An 18849-nucleotide genomic window follows, 5' to 3' on the forward strand; every position below is an offset into this window, starting at 1 on the left:
CAGTGTGTAGTTTGATGAAGGAATTTTGTAGTAGCTCATTATACTTTCTCTCTTTTGTATTGTCATTAACATTATTGGAACCTTTTTTGCAGTTGTGAAAATTGTATTTGTTTTGCTGTAAGGTATGTAACTTTGCATTTTGCCCCTCTAATTTTGATCTCTTTGAATTGGTTTTGAGCTGCTGATACTAAAATGAATGATGCAGGATAATAGTAACAATAAATATTTAACAAAAGTAATGCTATAGCAGAAATGAAGTAAAAGTGTATTTGCTAAGATTTGGAAGCTTCCCATTAACTGTTACCCAAGGGAAAAACTGAACAACACAGCCCTGTGGGATTTCTGTAAAAATTGTAATTAATCTTGGAAATGCATGTGAGTAAACCACCTGTAAGTCATTAGAGACCACCTTTTAAGAAGCATTGCTCTAATTCCTTTCACATGAAGCAAACAAGGCTGTTGATTGTATGCTGTGAATAGGAGGCATGGCTGTCCCTTTTGTTGGAAAGAAAAGGGTTTATTGTAAATTAATATTTAGTCATCAATTATTGAGTACTTTTTTTTTAATGTCAAGTGCTATGAAGGGTGCTTTTTCTGTGCTATTTTATTTAATCCTTAAAGTAACTCTGCAAAGTGGATGTTACTATTCTTATTCAGTAAATTAGGGAACTGAATGTCAGCTTAAGTAAGTTATCCAAGGATATAAAATCCAAGCTGTATGAAAAAACATGTAGGTGAAACCATATTATAAAAAGGACCATTTAGTATTTCAATAATAAAACCTCTGTGGATCTGGTCCAATATTGATGAACCTTATACTAAAGAGAATGATAGAGTGATAATATAAAATTTATACTTTGAAACTATGTCTTTTTTTTTAATCAAACAATTTTAATGACGTTAATACTAAGCAGTAAAAGTACAATTACATGGCAAGCCTCACATTTTACATGTTTAAAATGTTTTTAATTGTCTTTATTTGTAAGGTGTTGAAGGTGGGACCCACTCCTGAATCTTCTTTCTAGTGGTGGAATAAGGTACATATTGTTGTGGAGTGCCAGTCACATTGAATTTATGGTTTGTCCAAATGAATTTACGAGCAATAGGTAGTTTTGTTGTCGGAGGATCATCAGTCATGCAGTGAAGCCAACGATGCCATTCAGGGGGCACCATGCTTCCGTCCACATCCCAGAATGTGTTTTTGCCATTCATTTCAGTGGTATATATAACCCATCGGTGACAGCCAAAAAACTGCTTGTTGTCTTCATAGTATTTGTTTCCATATTTGTCTTCCCCCACTAATGTACCAACCCTCACATCATTTGCCCTGAATAAAATCCGTAGGTAGCCGCGGAGGCCGCCGTGGCTGCTGACCTGCTGCAGCCCGTGCTTCAGGACCTGCAGGAGCTCCATCTTGTGGAGCTATGTCTTTTAATACCTTAGGAGAGTAATTTGTTTTTTTTTTTTGGAGGGGAAACTTTAGTAATAATATATATTTTATTTAAATTTGTACCACTTTAATTTTAGATATATGCTTTTTTTCCCTCTTCAGGGTATTTACTGTGATGGGTACCAGGTTTTTGTGCATTATAGATTGTTTTTTGGGAAAAATTTTAAAAGAGAAAAATTGCTTAAGCAAAAAAGGAATTATTCTTGTCAATGTCTAGGTTAGCCACAGAAGCCATTTTGATGTATTAAGTGTGTTTTTAAAAAATTGTTCTGCATTCAAAGAGGTGGAAATAAATCTGGCTTATAATAAATAAACTTCTTTTACAGAGGCATATTAAGTATTTGTAAATGTATTCTATTTATACTAACATTAAATAATAAGAATAAAAATGTGTAGTTTAGAAATACTGATGAACACAGACATATTAAGACTAGATAGCCTAGCTCTAACTTAAGTTCTTCCTTTGGACTATTATAAGTGTCCTGAATAATAGAACTTAAAAGAAAAGTGTATAATCTGTATGCTCTCATTAATGAAACATTGAAAAAAGGAAATGTTTATTTATACTTTTGAACTATGTTAATGTATTTCCTTCCAGCCTTTCTTTCTTTCTTTCTTTCTTTCTTTCTTTCTTTCTTTCTTTCTTTCTTTCTTTCTTTCTTTCTTTCTTTCTTTCTTTCTTTTTTTCTTCCAGTTTTATTGAGATATATTTGACATACAGTGCTGTTTAAGGTGTACAACAATGATTTGATTTACATATATCATGGAATGATTACCACGTTAGGTTTAGTGAAGAGCCATTATTTCACATAGATACAACGTTAAAGAAATAGAACAAATTATTTATTTTTCTTTTTTTCCCCTGGGGGAGGTAATTAGGTTTTCTAATTATTATTATTATTGATATTTTTAGAGGAGGTACTAGGGTTGAACCCAGGACCTCATGCGTGCTAAGCATGCGCTCTACCACTTGAGCTATACCTTCCCCCAAGAAACAGAAAAAATGTTTTTTTTTCCCTTGTGATGAGAACTCTTAAGATTTACTCTCTTAACTTTCATATGTGTCATATAGTAGTGCTGGTTATTTTTATCATGTTGTACATTAGCTCTCTAGTACTTTTAAGTTATAACTGGAAGTTTGTACCTCTTGACTACCTTCATCTATCTCTCCTTCTACTCCCTTCCCCTCCCACCCTCTGGTTTTCCAGCCTGTATTTCCATGCATTAGATTGTACTCATGGTTTTTTCCTCTTTTACAGTAAATAGAATTCTAATTATACTTTTTGTACTGTTTTATATTTTGCTCTTTCTGTATCATTTATTTCCATCGTATTATACACATTTGACAAACACTAGTTCAAAAGGCTGCTCACTGTGCTATCAAGTGGGTATATCATTGTCTGTTTCTTAATGTTTGGGCAGTTAGATTATTTGCAAGTTTGTCATATTTGTATATTTTACTTTGTATATGAAAATTTTTCTGAATTCAAGCTTCTAAATAGGTATATTACCGGATTAGTAGGCTTACCTTGTTTTCAAGGTTCAGTGCATATTTGCAGATATTTTCTAAAAGCTGGTTCTAGGACCACTGTCTATTTTAAGAGGATAAATTTAAATGTTTTTCAGTATAAATGATAAGGTATGTAGTAATGTTTTAGCAGTTACTCTTTAGTAATTTGTAGAATTACTTTAGAGCGTCTCTTACATGGAATTACAATGATTCACATAAAATAATCATCTTTAACAAATGAAGTTCTACACTGTTCAGTTTTTCAGCGCTCAGTATAACGCATACTTCATTGTAAACAAATCAACAAATGAGGCTGATGTCTTTGAACAGTCGGGTCCAGTGTAGGGGGTGAGGACTGAAGCCCAGATAAATCCAAATCCCATCACTTACTGTGATTGAACCCTAAAGGCAGAGATAGTAAATGTAGTGTTCATGATAAGTACACTGCCCCTTGCAGTTCTTTTATGAACATTAACTTGTCTTCTGGCTATGTCTTATAATAGCAATGAAATAATTGGTGAATACTATCACATTTCATTTTTAAGAATTTCCCTTTCAGACTCTCAAAATTTCTTCCATGGTTTTCCAAATAAGTTTTTGTCTGAACTACTTGTTCATCTGTATAACAGGTTTATACTGATTTCTGCTTATCATGACTTAAAGATGTAAAATCCAGTGGTTCTGCTGGCACACTGCTAGGGAGGCTGAGAACATTCAAAGCCTTTCCTCTTTCTGCCAATGAACAATTGACAGGATATGGGTTTGTAATTTCAGTCTAAGGGTTTAGCTGAGCTAATTTTCATTGCTGAAGTTCCTGTGTCCTCTGATAGCTTCCTGGAAAAGTTTTCATAGTAGTTTCATGCTTGTCCTCAGCCTTTGATCATTTGCTTGTGCTCAAATAGAAGAGCCATACAAGACTGAGGATCTTGCTATGTTAGGGTAACCCTGTAAAGAACATATCCTTTAAAGAAAAGAAAAAAGGAGAGAAAAAATAATTTAAAAGTATGTTAATTGCTTAGAAAACCTTGGTTTAGGCTCTGCCTCTGTGTCTCCTAGATAATTTACTTAATTTCTCTGGGCTTTAGTTTCCTTATCTTTAAGCTGAGAAGGGTCTGTAACTCCTAAAGTGTCTCCTAACCTGAAACTCTGAGTTACTTCTTAGGCTGGACTCTTGTATGAGATGCTCCCTACAAAATAAGGGCGACTAAGGGAAATAGGAACTAGAATGTTTTTTATTTTCAATGGTATGGCAGTAATTTAATTCTCTTCAGAATATCTTTATAAAAGATTTATCGGTTTGCTGCCTTGTTTGTTTTGCAACAGTATCAGAGTTTTAGGTCAAACAAAGGACATTGTATTTTTAATTACAGCACAGCACATTTTGTGAGTATGTCCCCTCTCAATATCTACCTTTAAAGTGTTGTGCATGAAGCCCTGAAGAGCTACAAGTTACACTGTAGTTTTGGTTAGACTACCCCATCAGTATGTTTACTAAGGGTCTTGAAAACTAAGAGTTAGTTATATTGGCCTTAGATTCCTCTGATCAGTTAAGGGGCTGAAGTTTTCTTGACTTAGAGCTTCTTTTACCCTTTAAGAATTAGCCAAAGACAGCACAGCCAAATTCAGGAAACATCATTGATTGACAAGTAGAAATGTGTGGTTAATTATGTTCATCACTACTTTAAATACAGACTGCAATTAGGTCTAGGTAAATTGTGGAGTGCCCATTTTCACTACTTTGAGAAATAGTAGGAATTGTCCTAGAGCAGTGGTTCTGAAACTGGACAATGTGAACTGCCCCCTGTAAGATGCTTATGATATTTGTGGGGGTGATTTTGTTGTACTTGCTGTTGCTGTAGTGATTGGAGGAGGTGCTACTATTATGTAATGGTTAATGTAACATCCTGCAATGCATAGGATAGTCATGTACAACAGAAACATATTTCATGTACAACACAGCTTTGGCGTTACCCTCCAGTTAGTCATATAGGTGAAAAGTCTTATTATTTGAACCTAGATCTGAACTTTATATTATATAAAAATATAATACAAAGTATTTTTTACATTATTTTAATACATTAATTTTGGAGGATATAGATTTGGAAAGTATAGATTTGGAAAATTTGTGGCACCAGTGGCTTTTGTGGTATTTGTTCATCAGTACAACACACCTGGATTAGTCTGTAATTGTAGTTAGTTGTCATATCCATGGTGATTCTAAGTATAGATGTAAACCTCTGACTACATCATTATGCAGAGATATGGTCATGTCCAAGTGTTCATATACTGAGATATACATTATTATTTTCTTTTATTTCCCCTTTGTATTACTATTAGGCTATTATATGGGTTTATATTTTTTAACATTTTTTATTGATTTCTAATCATTTTACAATGTTGTGTCAAATTCCAGTGTTCAGCACAATTTTTCAGTCATTCATGGACATATACACACTCATTGTCACATTTTTTTCTCTGTGAGTTATCATAACATTTTGTGTATATTTCCCTGTGCTATATAGTGTAATCTTGTTTATCCTACAATTTTGAAATCCCAGTCTATCCCTTCCCACCCTCCACCCCCCTGGCAACCACAAGTCTGTATTCTCTGTCTATGAGTCTATTTCTGTCCTGTATTTATGCTTTGTTTTTGTTTGTTTGTTTTTGTTTTTGTTTTTTAGATTCCACATATGAGCGATCTCATATGGTATTTTTCTTTCTCTTTTTGGCTTACTTCACTTAGAATGACATTCTGCAGGAGCATCCATGTTGCTGCAAATGGCATTATGTTGTTGGTTTTTATGGCTGAGTAGTATTCCATTGTATAAATATACCACATCTTCTTTATCCGGTCACCTGTTGATGGACATTTAGGCTGTTTCCATGTTTTGGCTATTGTAAATAGTGCTGCTGTGAACATTGGGGTGCAGGTGTCATCCTGAAGTAGGGTTCCTTCTGGATACAAGCCCAGGAGTGGGATTCCTGGGTCATATGATAAGTCTATTCCTAGTCTTTTGAGGAATCTCCACACTGTTTTCCATAGTGGCTGCACCAAACTGCATTCTCACCAGCAGTGTAGGAGGGTTCCCCTTTCTCCACAGCCTCTCCAGCATTTGTCAGTTATGGATTTTTGAATGATGGCCATTCTGACTGGTGTGAGGTGATACCTCATTGTAGTTTTGATTTGCATTTCTCTGATAATTAGTGATATTGAGCTTTTTTTCATGTGCCTTTTGATCATTTGTATGTCTTCCTTGGAGAATTGCTTGTTTAGGTCTTCTGCCCATTTTTGGATTGGGTTGTTTATTTTTTTCTTATTGAGTTGTATGAGCTGCTTATATATTCTGAAGATCAAGCCTTTGTCGGTTTCATTTGCAAAAATTTTCTCCCATTCCGTAGGTTGTCTTCTTGTTTTACTTCTGGTTTCCTTTGCTGTGCAGAAGCTTGTAAGTTTCATTAGGTCCCATTTGTTTATTCTTGCTTTTATTTCTTCTAGGAGAAAATTTTTGAAATGTATGTCAGATAATGTTTTGTCTATGTTTTCCTCTAGGAGGTTTATTGTATCTTGTCTTATGTTTAAGTCTTTGATCCATTTTAAGTTGATTTTTGTATATGGTGTAAGGGAGTGTTCTAGCTTCATTGTTTTACATGCTGCTGTCCAGTTTTCCCAATACCATTTTCTGAAGAGACTTATATGGGTTTATATTGAAATTGGATATATATGTATGTAAATTAATAACTTCATTTCAGATTTTTTAAATATTTATATAAAAAGAATATTGAATATGAGAGGATTGAAAACTATTCTAGGTAGTATTTAGCTTAAAGTACTTTGAAAACCTTGAGAACTGATCTAATAAAAGTGCTTTTATTAAAGGTGATACACAAGTACAACCTATATGTTAGACTGTAATTACATGCTGTATGCCTATGTGATGTGTTTACAAAGTCATAGAATCTGACAATCCATTTTGATTCTGTTATTAGTAAATTATTAATATGATAATATCAAAGTAGAAATTTACAGAGCCAGATGTAACCTAGCAATGTAGTTCACCTTCAGTATCCATGGAGGTTTGGTCCCAGGAACCCGCACAGATACTAAAATATGCTGACACTCAAATCCCTCATATAAAATGGTGTAGTATGGTGAATACAGTCAGCCCTCTGTATCTGTGAAATTTTGATCCATGGTTGGTTGAATTCATGGTTGTTTGAATCCATGATTGGTTGAAACTGTGAATGTGAAACCCGTGGATATGGAAGGCTGACTGTATTCCCTTTGATAATTTACTCCTGGTTGAGGAAAACATTTCTAGGTTTCATTTAAACACAGTATTGCTTTACTAGCATCATCAGTATTTCTATGAATGATTAGAATCTTTCTGAAGATTTTACATCAAAAAGTTGACATTTTGAATGTGAGAATTTTGTGCTTGAAACTGAAGGTAGGGGAATTGATTTTGGAGATTGGTGTAATGTTGCTTTAGTAAGCAAAGACCATAGTTAACTATAAAGCTAAAGGATTAAACTTTACTATGCATTTTGAGATGGCAGAAGAAACACATGTGACCTTTGCAACTTACTTTGCAGGTTTTAAGTATTTAAGACATTCTGATTTTGAAGTATAGCATAGATATACAAAAACTTATAAAACATAAATTTAGAGCTTAGTGAATTTTTCTAAAGTGAAATCCTGTTTTCTTTTTCTCTATATTAAAGATAATGGTTATCCTTTCACATCATGGGAGTTCCCCAGTCTGTCTAAATTTAATAGAAAATGCCATTTTATGGGAATAAGCACTTCTGTAGTCAAACATTAGTTGAAAATACATACTTTTGGAAATCCTTTTAACATTACTGGAATTGCAACACAGTTGGGATACAGTACTTGGTGAAACCCATTTGATGTTTCTCCACATGACAGGAGCTTATGGATTGGAGACAAAGTGGCATTAGGCAATCAGAATTCTGTATGTTTGTTATTATTTTTCCATTTTATTTTTTTATTTGGGAATACATACCCACTACAAAATACAGATTGAGATTTTGTGAAGTCTTATGCAAATAAACTTAAATGATTTCTGGATTAAATCATTTCAGTTTTTTCAATATAAGGAGTTCTAGGAGAGCTAGATGTATGTGGCATTTTGTCTATGTATTGGTAAAATATTACCTTCACTTCATGTAAAGATGTCATCTTTGGAAGCTGTTTATGGTATTTCTTATACTAGGTGCTGAAAGACTACATTGAAAGCCATGTAGTTAATTTTTTCCTGTCAGGCATGATTTAAATCACAGTTTTAATGATCCAATATAATTATTCTACTAGCAACTTCCATAGAATTTGATTCATTCATTCATTCAGCCATAAGTAAACACTTACTGAGCTGGAAATAATACGAAGTTGAGGAGCTATCACTAAGCAACAGACTTCAACGTTGTGTCCTCCTGCTTTGGCACAGATAGTGCTTGGGCACACAGAGGAGTATTAGGGAAGGATTCCAAGAGTTGAGAAGAGTAAGAGTTTGGTCAGGAGATGTGTATTTGAGGACATCCTAGGGACAGGAGATGATAGGTTTAAGATAGGAGGCAGGAGAGAATATGGGACATGCTGGCAAGTACCAGCAGCTCAGCGAGGCTGGATTAAGGATAGTATGTATGGGAGTGTTGAATGACAGATCTAGAGAGTAAGGAAGGTAGGGGCCCATGAATTCATTCTTGTAATTCATTTTAGATATAGCTGCTTCATCAAGAAATTCTTAATGTCTACCATAGTGCCTTTTCCTCTAATACCTGAGAAGTTTAGAATTTTGAATCTGGGGAGTTGAGGCTGTAGGATGATGAGGTACAGTCAGTCTCTGAAAAGATTGCTACTCTGGACTCCAGAAATGCAGGGAGCCTTACCATTTCCAGCTGTCTGGTAAGGATGAGATCTCAGAGTTTTTGTTTTTATAGTTTTGCTTTCCTGTATTACTATTGATACTTGTTAGGTGATTTTGGTTTAACTTGTGAGAATTTTGCCAAAAATTTGTGCCGAAGAAATCCGGGAATATACAGGTTTATCTTGATTGTAATTCTATGACAGATGGCTTATATTTCACAAACCTATCTCAATTTTAAATGCTAACTTTTGTTTGTCCTCTCAGCTTTTGTTGACAACTCCAGATTTATATGTAGTAATTGCTGTGGCTTGGTGTTCAGGAGATGGCTTTCCCCTGTTTGTCTCTGCATGGTGGTATTTGAATATAAGCAAAACATGTTCTTTATAATTTGATGTAGCATGTTTTCATTCCACAGATACTTCTTGAATGCCTAATTCTTGCAAAGTTGAGAAGCTCTTCCACTGAAGACAATCTGTAAAGGCTGTTTTGCAGTGATTTGCCTATAGCAGTTCCAGGATCAGTGACTGTTAAATGACCTCTGTAGTAACTTTGTGGAGTTTTGTTCATGTCTGTGAAAGTTGATCAGTTTAGAATTCCTGAGTATAGTGGTTTCTCTGTACACTGTGGTGAGAGACTAATTTAAAAAGAATGACAGCCCTCAAGGATCTCACAGTCAGCATAATATGGTTTGTTATGGTTAAATGTCTTACACTTTTTTTTCTGGTGCTTTAATAGTTACTATGTAGAGTGTGGTGTAGGGCTCACCTGCTATAGAGTTAGCCCCAAGTTCAGATTCCAGAACTGCCACTTTTTAATCCATGAGATCTCAAGTTCTGTAAGTGTAGGATGCTTCCTTAAGGAGTAGAATTATTACCACAGGGTAATAGTAAGGATAAAATACAGTAATGCATATAATGGACTTAGTAGAATGCTAACACATAGTTAAGTACTCTCCTTTAGCTATTATTAATTCTATGATCCTGTGAGCTATTTTTAAAATAATTGTAGGAGTAGGGATAATAATGTTTGTCTTAAATTCATTAAGCAATTACAGATGGCTGCTCTGTACATATCACTTTTGGGGGAAACAAAAGTAATTGAAAATATGTAACTGATAGCTCAGAAGAACAATTTTTGAATTAAAATAAAATAAATAGCGACAAACACTGGACTTACTGTGTTCCAGACATTCTTTACTCAATTTTCATAATTATGTGATGGGGTAGTTACTGTTGTTTTCACCATTTCACAGATTAAGGGAATTTAAGTAGGGAGAGGATGGATGATTTGCCTAAGATCTCTCTGCTAGTAGCTGATGGAGCCAGGTTTCACAACAAAGCTGTTAGACTCTGAGACCACAGTCTAATTGATGTGCTGTTTTGCCTGCAGAAACAAGACTGACTCATCTGAAAGATTCAGAACCTCTATGACAGTGTCAGTGTGATAGGTCTGGACTATGGGGTGTAAGAATTAGGAGGGAGGAATCAGTAAAGGCAAGGATGTTCAGGGAGGAAAGAAAGCTGTCATTTACTAGAACCTGCAGTGTGTCAGGCTCTTACATATTAGCTTCTTCAGTTTTCACAGTGTTACCAGGAGGTACATTTTATTATTAATCACTTTTTTGGTTAATGGAGACTCAGGAAATTTAACTTGCCAAAATTCACAGAGCTGGTAAGTGGGATAAGTGGGATATAACAAAACCTTTTTGTTACAAAAAATTGCAAACGTATACCAAAGCAGAGGAGTAATACAATGTACTCTTCATCACCTAGCTTCAGTAAATACTACGAATGTTTTGCCTCTCTTGTTTCATCTATTTCTCTCACTTTTAAAAACAACTTTATTGAAGTATAATTGACTTACAGTGCATATATTTAAAGTGTACGATTTGATATATTTTAACATAGGTACCTACCCCTGAAACCATCACCACAATCAAGATAAGGACCGTATCCATCACTCCCAAGAGTTTCCTTGTGTCCCTTTGTAATCCCCCCTTCTTACCTCTTCCTACTTCCCTCTCTACTCCCACACAAGGCAACCACTGCTCTGTTACTATAGACTAGTTTGCATTTTCTAGAATTTAATGTAAATGGAGTCATACAGTACATACTCTTTTTGTCTGGCTTCTTTCACTAAGCATTGCTATTTTGAGATTCACCTATATTATTACATATGTCTGTAGTAATTTTTTGTTTACTTTTTGCTATTTTGGCTGTACAGAATTCCATTGTATGAATATACCACTTAAAAAAAACATTCACCTGTTGATGAATATTTGAATTTTTTCCAATTTGGCTAGTATAAATAAGGCTGCTGTAAACAATTTGTGTAAGTTTTTACATGGATATATATCTGTGTTTTGTTTGGGTATATATTTAGGAGTGGGATGACTGGATCATAGGGTAAATGTATATTAAGAAACTGCCAAACTGTTTTCCAAAGTAGTTCTGTTGTTTAACATTCCCACCAGCTGTGTATGAGAATTCTAGTTCTTCCCCATCCTTGTCTACACTTGGTATGGTTGGTCTTTTTAATTTTAGCCCTGTAAGACAGCTGTAGTGGTATCTCATTGGGGTTTTAATTTATATTGACTAATGCTAACTGATCCCTTTCGCCATGTATCTCCTTGGATGAAATCTCTGTTCAAATCTTTTGCCAATTTAAAGAAACTGAGTTGTTTTTTTTATTACATTTTGAGAGTTCTTTATATATTTTGGATCCAAGTTTTTCACGTACTTTGCAAGCATTTTTCTCCTGCCTGTGGCTTGTCTTTTTATAATACAAACAGTGTCTTCCTTAAGGGCAGAACTTTTAGTTTTGGTGATATTCAATTTATTAATTTTTTAATTTTATGAATTGTGTATATGGTGTCATATCTAAGAATTCTTTACCTAATCCAAGATCACAAGGTTTTCTCCTGTATTTTCTTCTAGAAGTTTCACAGTTTTCGTGTTTACATTTAGGCCTGTGATGTATTTTGAGTTAATTTTTATTTTGGGTGTGAGGTATGGATTGAGGTTCATTTTCTTAGCATATGGATGTCTAGTTACTCAAGCATCATTTATTTAAAAGACTATTTCCTTTTCTCATCAAATTACCTTTACTCCTTTGTTGAGTTGAGGTCAGCTGCCCATTCACTTCTTAAGAAATGGAATAATTTAAAACAAATGCCGAGAATAATGTTGTTTTACTCCTCGTATACTTCATTAGCATCTGTGACTGACAAGAACTGATTTTTAGAGATATAATAAACATTCCATTATTAAACCTTATAAAATGTATAATATTTCCTTAAAGTCATGTAATACTTAATCTATTTAAATTTCCCAGATTGTTTCAGAGCAGTCTGCAGTGTTGACCAATAAAGGGTTTGTTTTCTTTATCATTATTGTCACATATTTGTATATATTTGGTGTGTTTCAGTCCTTGGATGTCATTGTTTTTGATGCTCAGAAATGCTTCAGGTTGGCTCTTGTCTCTTTTGACATGACACTTTCATTTTTTAAATAAATGGGATTTGAACCTTGGTTTATTTACCTTCAGCGCCCGTGTTCTTCTCAGTATTATTGTTGTGCCTTCTTGAAGGAAACCTTTAAAGAATAAATGAGACTGAAATGCACGGTTGAAGGGTACATTTGTCGGAATAGTGATTTGGTGTGGGGAGTGTCAACACGTTTGTGAACTTAGGTCCAGCAGCAGAAAGCAAAAGGTGCTTGTGGCACAAGAGCCTGAGCTGTGGAGTGGTAGGACAGGCAAAGGGAAACAGGCCGGAGACAGAGCACAAAGGACCTTGCAAGCTGGTTTGGTGGATTTGGTCTTTTTAATTTTTTTAATTTAAGTTCATGACATTTTATTTCTCACATGAGATTGATAGAAAATTATTTTTGAAAGAATGCCCTTTTGATTGCCATTTTCATGGAGTTTGCAGAGAAAAATTTGGCCAAAGAAGCCAGTATCAATCAACTAGGTAAGTCTGGAGAGAATTCCTTGTTGAGTGGTTGGTAACTGAATTTCTCAGGACCCCTGTGTTTCTTAAACCTTTCTTCTTTCATATGTAATATACTTATGTTGAATTTTAGTCTGTGAGGTGTATATACATACTTTATGTAGTGATAACCAAAAGTATTTTTAAGTAATGGTGGCTTACTTTTGCTTAATTTAATTGGCCTCTTGTTACCTTAGTGGCTATATTGAAATCCAAGGACTAATTATGGATTGGTGGGCTTTTTCATATTATAGTATAACATTTGGCTAATTATTTTTATTTTTACTAAGTTTCACTTACTGATTTCTAGAGCCCCATGGTTATGAATGTGCTTCCACTCCATAATGCCTCCTGCTATGGCAGACATCCTTGACATCTGGGCAGTGGATTCACAGATAGGATCTGATGGCTCCATACCTGTGGACTTCCTTTTGCCCACTGGGATTTATATCCAGTTGGAGGTACCTCGGGAAGCTACCATTTCCTATATTAAACAGGTATGTTACCAGGTGGAATTTCTATAAATATAACTTAGGGGGAAATGTTACTCTGTTATCAAAAATGTTATTAATGTAAATCATAGGGTAAATTTGAGGGAAGTTTAACCTATAGGTCATACATTTTAAAGATTTTGATCCATACTTTGTCTTGGATCTTGTTTTTTTGGCCATATGAGATGTACTCATTTTCACTCCCACTACTGATTTTTTTTTTAATCCATATGTGATACCTGAGTTAAGACAAATTAGCTTATGTTAGTTAGTTTGAAAGGTTTATTCAGGTTGAAAGAATGTCAGAAAGAATCTGACATTGTCAAAGAAAGTTTTATTTTGAGATAAGATCTCTGTACTTACTGTCTTTGAACTTGTCACACACACCACCCCCCCTTTAATGTGACTTTTGGTTGGTTGTCTCTTATCCCATTTTTCTTCCCTTTCTCTTCCCCATCTTGCGTCCCTACTCCCACTACTTTTCATGGTCACTCTGCAGGAAGAAAAGGTTTTCTGCTGTTCACTAGATTTTTTTCCCCCCAGTAATGAATGGTATGTCCTCATTTGAAAGCAAATTCTTTTGCATAACAAGGCTTGCTTGTTTTGTTGGATTATTTTTTCAAGTTAATCGGTGAGGGCTATTGATTTGTGAAGACTACAATTTATAAATGAAATTATTTTTCTAAACTTTTTCTTTCATATTTTTCAAATAGCTGAACTCAATATGGAAATTGGGGGAAACAGGGGGACAGTATTTATGACAAACCTTTTTAAAGCTCTTGACTTTGGACAGCCTCTTAGTTCTTTTTTTCAAGCTTCCTCATCAGGGAGACATAAGAATTCTAAAACTGCATGATCTCTGAAGTAAAAACAAAAACAAAACAAAACAAAACACCCCCACTGTTTTAGGCACTCTACAGGTGCAGAGTGCACTTTTATAGTCGCCAGTGACAGATATGGATGCCTGTGTCCAAAGCTGAAGCTGGATTAACCATTGATACACTGCTCCTTCTTAAAAAAATTATTTTTGTAAAATATGCACAACATAAAATTTACCATCAGAGTCATTTCTAGGTGCATAATTTTGTGGTATTAAGATTTTCACAGTGCTCAATCCATCACCACTATTCATTTCCAGCATTTTTCATCTTCCCAGATACAGACTCTGTACTTATTAAATAATAAATTTCCCCTCTCCTAGTCCCTGGTTATCTCTACTCTAGTTTTGTCTGTGTGAATTAGTTTATTCCAGCTGCCTCATGTAAGTGGAATCACACAATAGTTGACCCTTGGTGTCAGACTTTTTTCACTTAGCAATATTTTTGAAGTTCATTCATGTTTTAACATAAAACCAAATTTCATTCCTTTTAAAGACTAAATAATATTCCATTGTATGGATAGACCACATTTTGTTTGTTTGTTCTTCTTTTGATGGTTATGTACACCTTTTGGCTGTTGTGAGTAATGCTGCTCCGAACATTGATGCACATGTATCTGTTTGAACCCCTGCTCTCCATTTTTTGGGGTATATACCCAGAAGCAGAATTGTTAGATTATATGGTAGGTAATTCTCTTTTAACTTTTTAAGAAACTGCCAAACTTTTTTTTACAGTGGTGGTACCATTTTATATTCCCACCAGCAGTGCACAAGGGTTTCAAACTCAGAATGCTGGCCAACACTTGTTATTTTCCTTTTTTTAAATAATAACCATTCTTATGGCTGTGAAGTGGTATCTCATTTTAGTTTTTATTTGCATTTCCCTAATGATAATGATGTCAAGCATCTTTTCATGTTCTTATGAGCCATTTGTAAAATTGTCTGTTTAGAACCATTGCCCTTTTTTGGGGGGATGCTGTGGGGAGGAGGTGATTAGGTTTATTTATTTCTGTATTTTTAGAGGAGGTACTGGCGATTGAACCCAGGACCTCCTGCATGCTAAGCATGCACTCTACCACTGGAGCTATACCCTCCCCACCCCCAACCCTTGTTGCCCATTTTTTAATTCAGTTTTTTTGTTGTTGTTGAGTCATGGGAGTTCTTTATATATCCTGGATGGTACTCTCTTATCAAATATATAATTTGCAGTTATTTTCTCCCATTCTGTGTGTTGCCTTTTCACTCTCATAATAATGTCCTTTGATGCTCAAAAGTTTTTCATTTTGATGAAATCAAGTTTACCTATTTTTTTTTTTCTTTTGTTGCCTAGCATTGATTTCTCCTGTTTGTTTTATGTAACTGTGTCTGAGGATTGGCCACGATTTTCATTCCTCAGCTGTTGGCTTTTGTCCTGACTGCAGTTAAAATATGTAATCCACCTTGTGTTTGTATGATGACCTTGTTTTGCATGATCTCATCCAGGATTCTTGGGGAGAGATGATGAGAGATTGACTCTTCTCATCCTGACAGGTCAATGCTAGTTAATAAAGATGACTGGTGAAGAGAAAAGAATTCAGAACAGAAATAATGTAAATTTTGTATTGAGGTGATGATTGATACATACTTTATTCTCTTTTTTTTGGATTAGAAGTTATTTATGTTCACAAGAGTGTGAAATGTGGAAGTCTTCATTGATTCTTATTCTTTATAGATACTCACTTTTAATATTTTTGTTTATATAAATGCACTTTTTGCATTGTGCCATCGTACTACTTTACACAAATGAGTTAATATCATTCATATTCTCTTGCAGTTTGCTGTTTATAAAAGAAACTAACCTTAATATATCTTGTGTTACTGTGTTTTCCTATTTTATTATCACAGTTCCATGTTACTCTGTTTTTCTATTTTATTACCACAGTTCTATAATATTCTGTAATTTATGTAACCAATCCCTTATTGCTAAACATTTAGCTTGTCCTCAGTTTTTGAGTTTCACAAACAGTGCTGCAGTGAGCATTCTTGTAGATACAGCTTTGTACACTTGAGTGTTTACATTCCAAAAAAATGTCTTACTATCTTTTCTGCAGATGTTATGGAAACAAGTTCACAATTACCCAATGTTTAACCTCCTTATGGAAATTGATTCCTATATGTTTGCATGTGTGAATCAGACTGCTGTGTACGAGGAGCTCGAAGATGAAACAAGAAGACTCTGTGATGTCAGACCTTTTCTTCCAGTTCTCAAATTAGTGACAAGAAGTTGTGACCCAGGGGAAAAATTAGACTCAAAAATTGGAGTCCTTATAGGCAGAGGTAATTTTACAAATTCTTAGTATGAATTTTTAACATGTTTGTTGCTATATGTATAAATGTATAGTATGATGTAAGACATTTTTTTGCAAGATGTGGTCCATAGCCCAATGCTGGTCTGTAAATTGTTGTCAGTTGGAGATAAAGAAAATACAGAAATTGAGAATAAATGTTTAAGAACTTCTCCAGCGATGTGATATTACCACAACATCCAAGGGCTCATGTATTCTATATTTTTTTCTTTTCCAGTGACTTATTTTTATTTTACAAAAGCACTGGTTTTTGGAAGATAGGAAAGAAAAAGTTGTTCCTTTGCCCCAGGTAGCTCATTTGAGAAGCCCGTTTCTAAGAGATAGACCCTTACTTTCTTGTGGACTATAGCTCCAAAGATTTTTTATAAACTTTTAATTCTTTTCCAGTAGAAAAAGTTTTTCTTTTGTTTGAATTGAAGAGTATATGGAAAAATAGAAAGAATAGAAAATCACTTATAGTCTTATCCAGGATAAGGATATCCACTGATAATATTTTGATAATGTGTGTGTGTGTGAAAATGTTATGTTTGTGTATTTTTTTGCTGATGGAAGGAAGCACACCAGAACCACACTGATAGGGAAGCTAAAAATGTTTGATAATTCAAAAATTAGCATTGCAGAGTTAACTTCTTTCAAAATATAGATATCTTTTTGAGATTTACCATCTTTTCAAAACTTAGATCACTGTACTCTCTTTGGGTCTTGATCTCCAAAGCATATGGATTTATTAGCTACCATTACTGTTACCCAAGCTTGTCAGATTTACCAAATAAAAATACAAGAGATCCAAATATTACATGAGATACACCTAAAGCTAAAAAGTCATCTACTGTTTATCTAAAATTCAAATAGAACTGGACATAATGTTTTTTAAACTCTAACTTTAGCCTGTCAACAACACAGGTATCTAATATATATATTAGAATTGAATTTCTCTTTTATAAACAATGTACCATATTTCATTTAGTATCATAAAGCTTATTGTACAAAAAAAATTTTTTAATGAAGTGTACCTTGCAATTTGAATGACCAAGAAAATGTAAGGAGTGTTTTACTGCATTAAATTAAGCAATTTATAAGCTCTTAAAATTTATAAATTATACTTTAGATCCTCTGCAGATTTAAGAAAGCTGGCATTGTGATCATGTACACAAATTCAGGTGTTAACATTCATTTAAGAAGTTAAGTCTATTTTAATATTTTAAAATTAATTTTCACTATAAATACCTAAGAAGTCAATTTTTGCAGTTGCTAATTTGTATGTGATGACTACAACCGGGACTTGTTGAGGTCATGCCTCCTGGGAAAACAATAAACAATTATTTCAATTTAACTTCAGGAACAAGTTTGCTGCCTCCTCCTCCCCAAAGAAAACAATAGAACCTTTACAAATATAACTGCCTTGATGGGTCTAAAAATACCTTTTCCTGAAAGATGATCATTTTATTTTCTATGTTTATTCTAAATAATTATTTACAGAGCTGCTGTTGGGGTTCTGATTATTCTCTATAGTGAACATACTTGACGCTCTTGCATTAATTTCTCCAAACACCCAGTGGTAAATCTTGATCAGAGAATTTTGTCAGCACCCTGACAAAAGTATTTGAACACTCCCTTCCCCACCCCCGACCTATCTTTAACATGAAGGAAATATATAGTCTGTAGGATTTTAACAGCATCTTTAGTATGAAGTCATTGTCCACTCAAAACTTTTTTAATACCAAAAGTTTATATTTGACTGTAAATATGGTACTCATCTTAAAATTGAAATTTTGCTGTCAAATTTTCATACCACAAGACATAGGCAATTAACTAGGTTTTTGTTTGTTTGTTTGTTTGTTTTGGTGGGGGGAGGTATTTGGGTTTATTCATTGATTTATTCTTAGAGGAGGTACTGGGGATTGAACCCAGGACCTCATGCATGCTAAGCATGTGCTCTACCACTTGAGCTATACCCTCCCCGGCAATTAACTAGGTTTAAAATTAAATTACTTAGCCTAACTTTTTATATTTGGCAAAGTTTTATTTTTAAGAGATCTTTGTAGTGGTTCCCAAATTCAGGCTTTATCATTTTTTTTAAAAAGCAGATTATTAAGAGATTGGGATCTAGGGAGTCTGGGATGAATTAAAGAAACCTGTACTTTTCAGTTGACACTAATAGTTATGTGAACAGAATCCCTTATTTATGATACATTGAAAAAGATTACAAAAACAGTAGTGATTATAATTCAGTAGTTTATGTTGAGTGTTTATACTTGGGACCACAGTAGTGAACTTGGGTGATGTGGTCTTTGTCTGCTTGG

At 34.3% G+C, this 18849-nt stretch overlaps 2 protein-coding genes across 4 annotated transcripts in view; one reads left to right on the forward strand and one right to left on the reverse strand.

Annotated features, from left to right (window-relative positions):
* Positions 1–18849, forward strand: part of PIK3CB (phosphatidylinositol-4,5-bisphosphate 3-kinase catalytic subunit beta) — a 149484-nt gene that overhangs the window by 55471 nt on the left and 75164 nt on the right. For 2 of the 3 annotated variants that reach the window (XM_032487583.1, XM_032487592.1), the window contains exons 3-4: positions 13144–13330; positions 16292–16517. In XM_032487583.1, coding sequence (XP_032343474.1) covers positions 13160–13330; positions 16292–16517 — 397 coding nt within the window. In that variant the 5' untranslated portion in view covers positions 13144–13159. Of the gene's footprint in view, positions 1–13143; positions 13331–16291; positions 16518–18849 lie in introns of those variants that run through there. The other variant, XM_006177472.3, reaches the window with a different exon arrangement.
* Positions 871–4984, reverse strand: LOC102520409 (NADH dehydrogenase [ubiquinone] 1 alpha subcomplex subunit 12-like). The gene is made up of 2 exons (XM_032487608.1): positions 4974–4984; positions 871–1413 (listed from the first exon to the last, which is right to left on the reverse strand). The coding sequence occupies exon 2, from the start codon at positions 1411–1413 to the stop codon at positions 976–978; it is 438 nt and encodes a 145-aa protein (XP_032343499.1). The 5' UTR covers positions 4974–4984; the 3' UTR covers positions 871–975.

The sequence above is a fragment of the Camelus ferus genome, chromosome 1 (genome assembly GCF_009834535.1).
Source record: "Camelus ferus isolate YT-003-E chromosome 1, BCGSAC_Cfer_1.0, whole genome shotgun sequence".
Classification (NCBI taxonomy): Eukaryota; Metazoa; Chordata; class Mammalia; order Artiodactyla; family Camelidae; genus Camelus; species Camelus ferus.